Source organism: Bemisia tabaci, chromosome 8 (genome assembly GCF_918797505.1).
Source record: "Bemisia tabaci chromosome 8, PGI_BMITA_v3".
NCBI classification, from domain to species: Eukaryota; Metazoa; Arthropoda; class Insecta; order Hemiptera; family Aleyrodidae; genus Bemisia; species Bemisia tabaci.
The window spans coordinates 31963261-31976908 of NC_092800.1; the positions used below are offsets into that span (position 1 = coordinate 31963261).

The 13648-nt window shown below is 38.1% G+C and overlaps 1 protein-coding gene across 1 annotated transcript in view; it reads right to left on the minus strand.

The window, feature by feature from the left end:
• Positions 1-71: 71 nt before the first annotated feature.
• Positions 72-13648, minus strand: part of LOC109030253 (putative ammonium transporter 1) — a 36735-nt gene continuing 23158 nt past the window's right edge. The window contains exons 7-11 of the mRNA XM_019041119.2: positions 12725-12836; positions 11372-11490; positions 10751-10877; positions 5253-5354; positions 72-1191 (exon numbers count right to left, since the gene is read on the minus strand). Of these exons, the coding sequence (XP_018896664.2) occupies positions 1079-1191; positions 5253-5354; positions 10751-10877; positions 11372-11490; positions 12725-12836 (573 nt within the window). The 3' untranslated portion in view covers positions 72-1078. The remainder of the gene's footprint in view (positions 1192-5252; positions 5355-10750; positions 10878-11371; positions 11491-12724; positions 12837-13648) is intronic.

Sequence of the window (13648 nt, forward strand, 5' to 3'; positions counted from 1 at the left end):
CCCAAGAACATTCCATTTCTCGTCTTGAAGCACTGAAGTGCAAATATGTAACTATTTTAATGTTAAACACATTTCAGCATGACGTAAATACATTATTTATTCTTAGAGTGCAATGTACAATAAGTGATATTTACAAACAAATTACAACACAGTGAACACACCAAGGAACCTCTTGGTTTTATGGACGGATATTTAAGTCTGAATTTTATCTAGGTCAATCACAGTAGAGACGCAAGGGATTTTTTCTTCTCTTAATTAACACAATTTATACCCATGTGATTTTTGCCTGTACTTCCTCTATAGGATAAATACTTCCTCAATACGGTAAAATCTCTTCCAGTTAAGCATTACTGATCTGACTGTTTCCTTCGCTATTTCGGACGATCCGCCCTTGTCAGAGTTAGAACCAGTGGCGTGCCTTGCGATAAATCGATTGATTTGCCGTTTAAACCTATGGAAAAGAATCGATAATCAGGGTGTTCGCGACGAACATCCAAATAATCGATTCATTACCATAGCCTCAAATGGGGATATATCGATTATCGATCATTCACGCTTCGCGCCACTAACTGCGTAGAATAACTCCTGATTCGTCTTATTTCGCGATTTTCTTCACCAGTTTTTAATGCCACATACCGTCAAATCAACTGCTAAGAGTGGTATAGCAGTGACTTATTCCAAACTTTCTGTGACGCTTACGATAATTAGGCAGATTTAACTCCTAGGAGACAAAGCCCTAAAACACGGAGACTCTGAGAAGTTTATTTGTGACCAGTTGCGTAGTCAGGTTAAAATTATACAGACTCACTCGGTCACTTTTAAGAAGGTGTGACAGAGCGCCGGCTTGGGATAATTAAGTCGATCGATATTGAAATCCAACATTTTCAATTTCTGATGAGTTCTGATCTCTAGGCATCTATAGGGACTCTTTGGATCATTTTAGAAATGAACTTGGCAGGTTTCGACATCGATCGATTCAGTTTCCAGAATGCGTCTCAAGTGGAGCGAAACTAAGAGTCAAACCCGACAAATCCGAATGTCGTGCAGTTCTCGAAAACCATGTCCTGGTTGGCCGTCTTTACTCCCTTCCTCCCCGCATCTCAAAGGCCATATTGTCGTGTGTTTGTCGCTGGGGATAAAATTTACCTTGCTTATGCAGGATATTCAGATTTGACACGTAGCTGGGTTTACCTGCGAACAGTAAAAGAAAATAATTTCAAAATTGAAACGTAAGTGAATTTCTGTAGGATAGATGTAATTGTGTAACCTCTGCATTTTTACCATTATTTTCGTGAAAATCTCATATCGAAAGTTGCAATTTCGTGCGATTACAAAGCCTTGTAGATTACACGTTTTAAACCTGTTCATTCACGAGCAGTGATAATTTTGACCATTCGTCCATAGTGCCTTCATTTTAATCGGCTGCAATACAGCACCACTCAGTGGTTGAAATAGTTGTATCAAGCGTAACGAAAACTCAAGAGATGGACGGTCGGCACACCTGGCTAAAAATAGACTCAAAATGTTTGGGAAACTTCGGCACTTTGGGGCGATGAAAATTTCCTCATTGGAAACGAATCTGGAAATGTAATGAAATTAAAGAAAAAAAAACTCAACCCATATAAGTAGCGTGATATGAAATGCTTGGTCACTGATCCTTATACCGGCCAGGCCCCCCACATAGGGAGGTTGGCGGGACTCCAGCCCCGGGGCCCAAGGCCTGGGGGGGCCCGGTAGGGCCTCCCAGAATCACAAAAGTTTCCATTTATATTACCAATCTGCCGGCAAAAGTAAAATAATTTTGTTGATTGAGATTTTGCTCGAGGCTCAGACAGGCTTGCGTCGGCCCCTGGGATAGCCTATCCTTTGCCAAACATTGTCCCCATCTAATTTCAGATGTATATTTTTTTGTGCAATAAGCTGAATTTTTAATATGTTTTTATCTCCTTCTATTTTCCTTCTCTTTCATCAAAGGTAAAATTTTACCCACGTCAGAACTGATTTAATAGTTTACTTCAGGCATTAAAGATCTATTTATGTTTAAAATAAGTTTTTTCTATATCTATTTAAAAAAATTATACGTCGAATATTGTTTTTTTTATAACGGGTCATTACAAATTTTCAAACAACTGCAATTATTCTGAGATTTTGAAAGGGCAAAAATCTTGCATACACTAATATAAGTGCGGAAATAGCATGAAATTACTCAGATTGGAGGCAAAATTTTAAAAGATTTTCGGGGGTGGCCCCCCGAACCCCCCTCCTGCTGGGGGGGCCCCCCAGACCCCCCTAAGATAGTTTACTAAAAGGGGGGCCCACCGATGGATGTGGGGGGCCTGGTTCCGGCTTTTTGAATGGCTAGGTCTGGATACAACTATTCGTGTTCTTGGGATGTCCGTGTTGCATACCAAACGAATTGCAGGCGCTCTGGCTTTCTTTAGCAGATCGCACGACTGCGGTTGTTAGTTCTGAAGGGTTTTCCACGTTGAATTTACAGTCGTGTTTACCACGAAGTCCTCGGTGTTCGAAAGCGCCGTGTGGCATAACAGTAACGTTGTCATATGGTTGAAATTTTCCACCAAAAACATTTCCACAAAGGCATCGCGGACACGTAATTTACTGCCGATAATGTTTCCGCATATTGCAACATGTTGCAAAGTCATAGTGCCACACGACTTATCAGGCCCGGATTTACATATTTGCCGCTGGGAGAAACGGGAAAATTGCTGTCGTTCCTAACTTGCGTGGAACGTGAATAAGTCGGGGGGGGGGGGGGGGGGTTGGCAGAAGAATGAGCTCCGGAAAGTTTGAAAATTACTACTACCCACCAACGCAAAATTAGAAAGCCCTTTTCAACAGAAAAAATGTTTTAAAAAAGTAAAAAAGTTTGAAAAATGCACTAATAGAATATAATTTGCCGGCGCCTCATCAAAAGTTCACATGGAATACCTACTGTCAGTTAAAAAATATTCTGGCTTAAAATTTCTTCACTATACTTATGAGTGTGAAGTTGCTATTTTTGAAGAAGCGGGGTTACTTTGTTCCTGCGAAAAATAGTTTTTCATAACCCGCCATACAATGCTCTGGTTTTTAGCCATCATGATTTTCGAATTTTGAAGATTTGACTGGAATGATTTCCCCTATACTATTACTAAGTTTCACAAAAACCGACAGGAGCCGAGATAACATTTTAGGCCACGGCCGCCATCTTGGGTTTACGAATTTTGGAAATTTGACTAAAAATTTGAGTTTTCCGTCGAAAAATACCGCGTGATACCGAGTTTCACCGAACTCGAACGAACAGAAACCGAGATAGCATATTAGGCCACGTCCGCAATTTTGGAATTGAGCACTTTCAAAAATTGACCAAAAATTCGAGTTTCCCGTCGAAAAATACCCTCAGACACCGAGTTTCAGAAAGATTCATCGAACAGGAGCCGACATAGCATTTTAGGCTACGTCCGCCATCTTGGATTTGAGAATTTTTAAAACTTGACTAAAAATTCGAGTTTTCCGTCGAAAAGTACCCCTACTCCCGCGGTTCACAAAGCTCTATAAGGAACAGAAACCGAGATAGAATTTTAGGCCACATCCAACAACTTGGAGTTGAGAATTTTAAAAAATTGACTAAAAATTCGAGTTTCCCGTTGAAAAACACCATATAATACCGCGTTTCACAAGACTCGAACAAACAGAAACCGAGATAGCATTTTAGCCCACGTTCGCCATCTTCGATTTGAGAATTTTAAAAAATGGACTAAAAATTCGAGTTTCCCGTCGAAAAATACCTCCTGACACCGAATTTCAGAAAAATCCATCGAACAGGAGCCGAGATAGCATTTTAAGCCACTTCAGTCATTTCGGATTTTCGAATTTTGAATTTTTTGAATTTTGACAGATTTTGATTTAAAACGCGTAATACTCAAAATCGAAGCTCAGATTCGGATTCCTCGTAAAAAATCGATGCGATTTCATGTATCATACCCTGACACCGAGTTCCACAAAAATCCATCGAACAGGAGCCGAGATAGCATTTTTAGCCACGTCCGTCATTTCGGATTTTTGAAGTTGGAAAATGTGACTTAAAACGCGTGATACCCAAAATCGAAGCTCAGATTCGGATTCCTCGTTAAAAATCGATGCAATTTCATGTATCATACTCGAGCATAGCGTGAAGGAAAGAGACGTAACGTAGACATACTGATTCGAGCATATGAATGCAACGTGGCAACATGGGTAGTGCTCAGTGGGTCAGCGGAGGAGGAAGAATAAGAATTTATCGCGAGGAATTCCTCGCGACGAAACCGAACGCTTAGCCGGCGCTTAAGCGGCGCCTCCCCGTTCGGTTTCACTCGGGCGACAGGCGGCGGCGTAGTTCAAAGGGGAAGTACGACAGAATCTATACGCGTCGTTAAACCTTTTTCCTTCACGCTATTCTAACATATGATACATGAAATCTCATCAATTTTTCACGAAAAATCCGAATCTGAGCTTAGATTTTGGATATTACGCGTTTTATTCTATATAAAATTGTAAGAGAATTTACAGAATTGTCCTTGAAAATTGATCACACATTAGTGTTTTTTTACGTCATTAAACCTCTTTCCTTCACGCTATTCTAACATATGATACATGAAATCTCATCAATTTTTCACGAGAAATCCGAATCTGAGCTTAGATTTTGGATATTACGCGTTTTAACCTATTTAAAATCGTAGGAGAAATTACAGAATTGTCCTTGAAAATTGATTACACATTAGCGTTTTTATACGTCATTAAACCTCTTTCCTTCTCGCTATTCCAACATATGATGCATGAAATCTCATCAGTTTTTCACGAGGAATCTGAATCTGAGCTTAGATTTTGGATATTACGCGAGTTAATCGAATTAAAATCGTAGGAGAAATTACAGAATTGTCCTTGAAAATTGATCACACATTAGTGTATTTTTTACCCCGTTTTTCTTCTGCGTTCACGTAGTGAAATTAGACCAACAGTTGACTCATCGACTAGTCTAGCCTAATCCCCCAGAATCAGTCTAAAGGGCGAACGATTTTATCAGATAAGATGTGCGGTCCTAGTTTCCGGTTAATTGCGATTTGATTTGAAGCTGCGAATACTGGCGACCCCTTACCAATGAGAATGCCCATCGTGTGTCTCTCTTTAACCTTATTTATTTATTTTTTGTACGTGTTTAATCTACAATCCTATGAATTTGCATAATAAATGTTCACGCTTATGAATACACTTACCAATGACTGCGTTTTCATTTTGGAATCCTTGAGGAAGTGTAGTCGGCATTTTCCATGCTTCAGGCGGGTATGTCACCTCGTTGTGCGACAATCCATCAATACCTAGAGATCACAAAAAAATCTGTGAGTATCATATTGAATTTGAAAATTGGCACCACGCATTTTCAAATCCAAAATGCGAAGGGACTGCATTTTAATGATTCCTAATCTGAGCGTTTATTGTCGTCACTGCAGATACAGTTAACATGAACTTTTGGTACTCTGTCCACCCACTTAGCAAGCACTTGTAGATTTCCGAAATTTCATTTGAAAGACTTTCGCCTCGAGGGAATTCCACCTCAGATTGGAAACACCGCAGACTTTGCCATATAGTCAGAGCAAACCCAAAAATAAAAAGTCTAAACTTTAAGAGAGCATAAACAAGAAGGTTCTGATTCGGCCATGATAAGTATGTTCACGAAACAATTTTGGAGCTATCCTTTGTGCAAAATGTTCTGGAGTTCCACTCAATGCGGTCGGAGGCGAAACTAAAATTTGGGCGAATGCAATGATAATGTTGTGGAGAGATTCTTCGCAAAGGGAAAATCCATGAATTTCTCGACAAATCTTGCAAGTACGGTAACTGTTCCCTATATTTTTCATGCATTTATGTAAAATCATCTAATGAGCCTTTTGCCGTGCTATTATAGTCACGCTGTAAATGATGAAATTTCAGTATTAATTGGCTAAAGCATGGATGAAAAATGAAGATCAAACTATGAACCTAATTCAATAGTTCTGCAAGTATCGATGGATTCCTTAGTTATCCCAAAATCGCACATTATTTCTCCTATTTTAAATCAACATTATCTTGCGAAAACATGCATTTGAATTAACCCTGTATTATTCTAAATACAATTAATGTAAATGTTTTTATCAGAAAAAAAGAGAAAAAATACTGCATGCAAGGTCACGCAACACACACACGAAAAAGAGATTCATTTAAGGGAAGAGGTGGTGTTGAGGTCAGGGTGTCCTCTCAAATGACATCATGAAATTAAGTTATATTTTACAAACTCTCTGACGAAACAAATAGTTGAATTGAAAAATTGTCATAAACCTCGTAGAGAGAGCAAGGGGATAATCTTTTCCGAAGTTCAATGTGTCAATGTGTCTCTTCGCTGAGTACTTATTCGAAAAGTGTACACAACGTTGAAGTATTTCGTTAAGTTTTAGGTAAAATTTACCATCTTACTCAGTTTCAAACGGTTGCAAACATCCGAAGCACGCAGTTACTAATAGAGGTTCTGCAAGGAGTGATATTAGTGCATAAAAATGTTCAATGAAATGTACACGATTCCAAGAAACACACATTTACAAATTAAAAATTACATGAGTACCTTATGTTTTAGAAATTAACATACTGGTGTTACTTAAGAGAACAAAATTTCCACTCCGTAACTTTTCTTTTTGCCGAATACTTTGAGATTAGCTGGATTCGAAATAATTAATCAGTCTCTTTTCCTGAATAGTCAATTAACCGTCGATTCCCCAGAGCCTTCATAACTAGGGATACGACTATTTCGACGTGTGTGATCTATTTTTGCCTAATCACTTAAATGAAGGAGAATCACGCCCGTGTCTTTTTTGAGGACTAGTGCGGTGTTAGCGTTTCTACATGTGATTTGCAAAACTTGCTCTCACACGTTGAATTTGTCGCTCTCCGAAGATGGATCGGTGTAGTGGCGTGGCGTGAAGGATCGATTATCGATATATCGCTATTTGAAGCTACAGTAAAGAATAGATTACTAAGGTGTTCGCTGCGAACGCCCTGATAATCGATCTTTTTCCATAGGTTTAAATGGCATAACAATCGATTTATCGTAATTCACGCCACGCCACTGATGGATCAGTGTGCGCCCAACTCTCGTGGTACAGTGTGTGGTTATCTAAATTGTAAACGCTTTATGAAATATTGTTGTTAATTGAGGGGCTTGGAGGACAAGGCGCATGAGTGCAGTTTCTAAAAAAAAATAGAGATATGGATTGTTTCAGGTAGAACTAGTCTTAATGCATGTTTTTTGAAAAATTCGTTCCCAAATTTCAATTTTTAAGCATCAAAAAGTCTGTTTGAACTTTCTTTCCACCATAAGGATCCATGTAATATTGAAACTTCAAACATGTATCTCTCGAAATAATAAAAACTGCACTCATGCGCTTTGTCCTCCAAGCACCTCAATTGGACTGCATTTTGCAACTTGGACCTATAAATTGTTTTTCAGATGAGCCAGAATTTATAGGTCCAAATTGCAAAATGCAGTCCAATTGAGCAGATGCAGGTAGCAGGTTCGCTCACAAAGAGCAATGGCTACCTACAGTAATTCAAAAACCAAAATCGTGAACAGACTTAAAACATCGAATTGAGGAAAACGAAATCAGGAATAAGCTTTCAGGACAGTAAGCAAAGAATGAAAAGACGTGGTGATAAAAAATCTCCATGGTTCGGAGAGAGAGGGCGGACAGAAAACGGGGGGAAAAAAACAAGAAAAAATTACGTGCACATAAATCACACTATTTTTACAATGAATCAACCCATTCTGAGTTTTCTTTCACTCTGAAATGATAAATTTTTTTCGAGCAGAAAAAATGTAGGGACGCAGAAAAAAAGTTGCACGTACAATCTTGTTTTTTCGGAGAGAAATTAATTAGACCTTTTATGTAAGTATTTCAGATAAACATTTTAGGTCAGGAGGCGTAGTGGAAAATCACACTGGGTTCCGACAAACAATCACGGTGGATTATTTTACCGCTCTTGAGAGGAAAATGCGACGACCGAAATGACAAAACATAACAATTCTTCAGTTTATTTGAATCTAGATCCAAAGAAATTATTCTCAGGGTTGTGAGTGTTTTCCTCGTTCCAAATTAATATATTCTTTCATAGACACGGTTTTTTGCCAGAGGACGGGATGCTTATTAAGCTGTCATCCATCCTTGTTGTACTTACACTTACATTGAACGCATACTACTCTCAAATTAGTATTTAAGGGTGGGAGGGGGAAGGGGGGCAGTAAATAGGAATCAATAATCAACACGGCGATTCGGTCGTGCACAAGCATTGTGTAGTTTCACATAGAGTTCAATCGGATGAAAATAAACCAGCAAACTCAAAACTGGAAAAATTCACGCGAAAAAAAATTGCAAGCCCTTCATATAAAACAATCTGCGATGAACTGCGATAAATCTGATGACTTATAAATTTATTTGTATCACGCTGAAAGCGTACTATCGTCGAGACGTTGAGCAAAATTTGCTAAATTACTGATTTCACTTTAAATTTTTGCAATAAGCGAATCCATTACGTTTAAAGGCACATTTCAGCTATTTCTTCCAAAGAATCTAAAAAAAACCCTAAAATAACGATGAAAGTATACGAACGCAAAATGTTGCATCCGATTAGTCAAATTGAAAGGTTAATTTTCACTTTCGCAGACTTTCAACCATACTTAATTGAGAATTTACAATAGTGAATTTTGGAGAAATAAATCGACGGTGAAACTACCAAACCACGTATCTCGTTTGCGTTGTTTAAAAATCTACGCTCACATTTTATTTTTTTGAAGTAGACCAAATCAATATCATTCCTTGAAATTTTCACAGAATTTTCTCCGCACGAAGAGGAAAAATCACAGAAATTTTCAAGACTGGACGTTAAGTAGTTATTCATTTAAAAAATAAAGTATGACAGGAAGTCTGCGACGTCGCAAATCGAGATACGTGGTTTGGTAGTTTCACCGTCGAAATAGCTAAAATGCGCTTTAGGGCGTACTGGGCCCATTTTCTGCCAAAAATTCCAAGTGAGACAGCATTCTGGGAAACTTTGTGCCATATCTCGATGTTAGCTTACTCTCGCCGTAGATTCATCTTTTTGAGTGACCACCAGTGACTGATGCGCATGTACTATACAAGCTCTCGAAGAAAAAACCATGCTGAATTTATCATAACTACACAGTCGTCACTCGAAGTTGTTTTTCATTTACTTACGCTCTCTGAAAATCCTGTATTGGCCGTGAGTGATATCTTTGCTCGTCACCACCCAGCCGTCACAAGGATACGTTAGGACCACGTGTGACGTGAGATCTAGACCTATGATGGTCATTTATCGAAAACATTAAAAAATGTTCAGGAAAATCCAAGGTAACAATGACTATCATCTGACACAGTCTCGAGTTAAACAGTATAACCGTTTGTTTCACTCGCCATTGGCCGTGTTTATAACACGAATTGAATATAGTCATTTTTACCAGGATTAATACTCATTTAAAAAAATATACATATTTACATCAACTAAATACAGCAGAGGAGGGAGGAAGATTTCTCTTTAGCTTCAATGCCCCAGTATTTCGATTAAGTTTAAAGCTTTTAAAAAAAGATACATTTAATTTTGCGGGAATAGAAATTGGTAAAGCGTTTTTTTATCCGGATACAACGATTATTATTAATTTCTATCGAAATTCTGCGAAGATAGATTGGAGTCGCAGGCTTCAGAGAGAAATTGACTTTGTAGTCGACTTTTAATAACACCGAGATTAATTTGCCTGTGGAAAATGTAATATCAGGAACGTGCTCAGCAGAGACAGATCAAGAGAAAACCAATAGCGAGGCGAGAATGTTCGATTATCGATATTTCCCCATTCGATGCGATGGTAAAGAATCTATTATTAAGGTATTCGTGCGAACACCCTGTTTATCGATCCTTTTTCATAGGTTTAAATGGCAGATCAATCGATGTATCGCATAGCACGCCACGCCACCGGAGAAAACATCAAGTTGGAACCAAGAAAAGGAGCTTATAGTTATTCCTCCATCAAACCTGGTGTTATAGTACACTTAACCAATATTCTTGCATTCCAAATATTTTCTCTCTACTTGATTTTTTCGGAAGAGGACTCAAAACTATACTCCTAATCTGTCCAAAATGTGTCTTTGTTTCTCTCTGATAATTTAGACCATTAGAGGGTTTATGTAGGGGCCAAGTATGTACAATGTATCTAAAGTATGTACAAGGTTCTAAAATATTTACAAGAAAGGTACCTATGTACAATTTATACACAAAATCCATATAAACGTTATGTTATATGAGTCCATTCAATTTCAGTCAGCATAAAATACGTGACGCTATATTAAGATTTTTTTTACCCCCTACCCCCTCCTATTCGTAGGTTGTGACGTAGGCCCCTAACCTTGAAAACGTTGAAAAAGATAATGGCGTAACCCTCTCTCAGCTCGGCCCTCCTCTCTAGAGCGTTACGCATTAATTCAATAATCAAAATGCGGTTCTTTGACGCGCACACGGCACACTTCACCCATCACCCTTAGAAAATGTGCATTTACAAATATCTGTACAAATTTGTATGAATCTGACGCACAAGTTGGTCATTGTTATTGAGAACTGATAAAAAAGAAAGGAAGAACAGTAATAGCTTATATTTTATGATGTGATAGAACACGTTTTGTACCTTGCAACTCCTCCTGTGCCGAAACCCTGTACAAATGTACACTTTTGAGTCCGTAAAACAGGATGATTCCAGTGATCGCTGCCCACACCATTATGATCATTGCGCCTGCAAACTGGTGCCACAGCATCTAAAATGTAACGGGAAACCGAATTAACAACCAACGACGCAAAATGCGATTTCACGTTTTGAAATAGCTGAAATTCCAATAGGTATCGCACTCCTCTAATATTTATTACGAGCACCGTGCGAAAAATCTGTCACATAACAACGAGGAATTTTTTGTTCAGTTCCTCATTGCGCCGGGTAAAAAACTTGTTGCTTTAAGATAACATCCATGAGTGGAACTATATGGGAACTTTCCGTTATGAGCGGGGAGGGCAGAAAGGCGCCTCATCAAGAAGGGTCTATAGGGGGCACTAAAAAACAACGTGTCAAGGGAGACCTCCCTCTGGAGGGGGACTCCCTCAGCTTTAAAGGGGGGCATAAGGATCAAACTGTTGCTCTTGAAAGGATTTGCGTCTCTTGAAGTCAGCTATCGGGAAAAATGAAAGAGTGAATTTTCGGCTAAAGTATAAGTAATTGAAAAATGTAAATTAATATTGTGTGCCTGGAATGAATTACCTCAAGACTTTCGTGACTCATTTGTAGGAGTACCCCGTTCTTTGTTAGGAGACCCGTTGCAAGAACGCCCCAAAAGCCACCTCCAAAATGAACAGCGGTGCAGTCAAGAGGATCATCAACTAAAATAATCAAATATAATTCATCAAGAAGGCATAACACTTGGAGTCTAAGGGTAGACTATGTTTCGATGCGAAACGTACAATGGGACGACGATACATTCGGTTTTATAATCACCTTATAATGTTTCTAGTAAAAGTTTTTTGAAACTATTGAAACTTCTTAAAAAATAATCAGCGAGAAAAAATTTCCAGATAAAAATTCTTGTCGAGCCAACCGGAAGTCTCTTTAAAGTGGTAAGACGTCGCTTTGAAAAAACAGAAATATTGTATGGAACCAGCAGATTTCCTGCTGACACATCGAGCATTCTCGTCAAGGTATTATTTATAAAAAAATCTGTTTACCCAACAGAGAATTGAACGTATTTCTATCAAACGGAACGAAGCGCCAATTTGAGTTCCTTTTGAGGAATTTAGAATCCCGGATAGCGCGTTCTGTCAAACGGACCTAAGCGCCATGGAAAAGCATTGCGAGTACAGGACGGAAAAAGCCGGACGCCCGATTCCGCCGTCAATCCAAGCCTCCCTCTACCTTCCTCACCCTATGGCGCTTAGGTCCGTTTCATAGAAATACGTCCAATTATGCTCTCAAATCTCTTGTGGTTCTAGAACGTAATGAAAACTATAGAGTGTTTTCGAGAAGCTTCTAAGTTCAGTAAAACTTGTATTAGCAGTTTATTTGACCAGATACTAGAATGTAAAACATGATTATTTGGAATTGAAAGTTACAAGTTGCAGGTGGATACGTCATTTTAAAGGAAATTCATATTTTTCAAAGACCAATAGACAAGGAGGCATTTTTTAAGTAACAGCAGAAAGCGCAGCGTTCAGTTTTCCGCTTCATTTTTTCCCTTTTTTCACATTTTGTGGTTGATTTAGATAGAAGTGCAGTTTGGGTGGTATCCCGGGAATTCGTAGGCGCACCAGTTTTTTGGTCTTGTTTGGCTCCCGGCTGGGGCTATCCGCGGAGGACGCGTGCTTAACTATTTTGACAAAACCTTAAAAGTGAAGACGATAAAACCGGTGCGCCTGCAAATTCCCGTGATGCCAACCAAACTACACTTCTTTTTAAACCGACCAGAAAATGTAAAAAAGAAGAAATACATGTAGCAGAAAACTGAACAATACAGTTGATCATTCTTAAAATATTCTTTCTTCTACAAAAGTAATTGCAAGTAAAGGTCGTTTGAATAGATGCATTTAACTGATTAAGGGCATAATGATAATAATCAGTCACCTTTTAATTTAATGCAGCTATGATGAATAATGATGTAAACGAAAGAGCCAACTATACCGACCACAAATGAGGCCCAAGGATAGAACTGATCAGCTCCACCGCATATTGAAACCTGCCGAAAATAATACAAATTGTGATTCCTAATAGAATGAGGAGAACACTTTTAACTTTTCTATCCTGTCACAGCAAATTGAAAAAAAATAATAAATGAGAAAAGGAATAAAAATAAATTTAAAATTAATAATGAGAAAAAAAATTATGAATGTTTTTATAAAAAAAAAGGAAAAAAATTAAGAATTAAAACAAATTAAGTCATTAGGACTACTATAGATATCCTTTATTGTACGTGCAGTTAGTGTTCCTGCATACTGCATCCTTCTTTTTTAAGAGAGGAACAGGGGCACTGGGGCAGTTACCGAAATGCGTAATAAACGAAAGATTGAATAAAAATAAATTGAAATAAATTATGATGAAAAAAATATAAAAAATTAAGTCATTAGGACTAAACAAGATATCTTTTGTCGAATGTGCAATGAGTGTCGCTGCGTACTGCATCTGTCTTTTTTGAGAGAGGAACAGGGGCACTGGGGCAGTAACCGACAAGCATAATAAATGAAAAAATGAATAAAAATAAATTGAAAAAAAATAATGATGAACAAAATATAAACAAATGTAAGAAATTAAAAATTTAAAAAAATTAATTCAAACGTTTCTACGGATCTGGGTGTTTCCTTGGTTTTAAAACCACCTATAAAGGCAGTTACCTAGTGGCGGCAGTATGATATGAGACTAAAGCCCCAGTAAGCCAGTAAGCGCACTGTGCTAAATATTCTTAAAGTGACCATACATTTTTAGGATTTCTCTCTGAAATAAATTTGAAGCAAGTGTTACGTCTACCTAACCAGATTTTTCACGCTGAAGTAA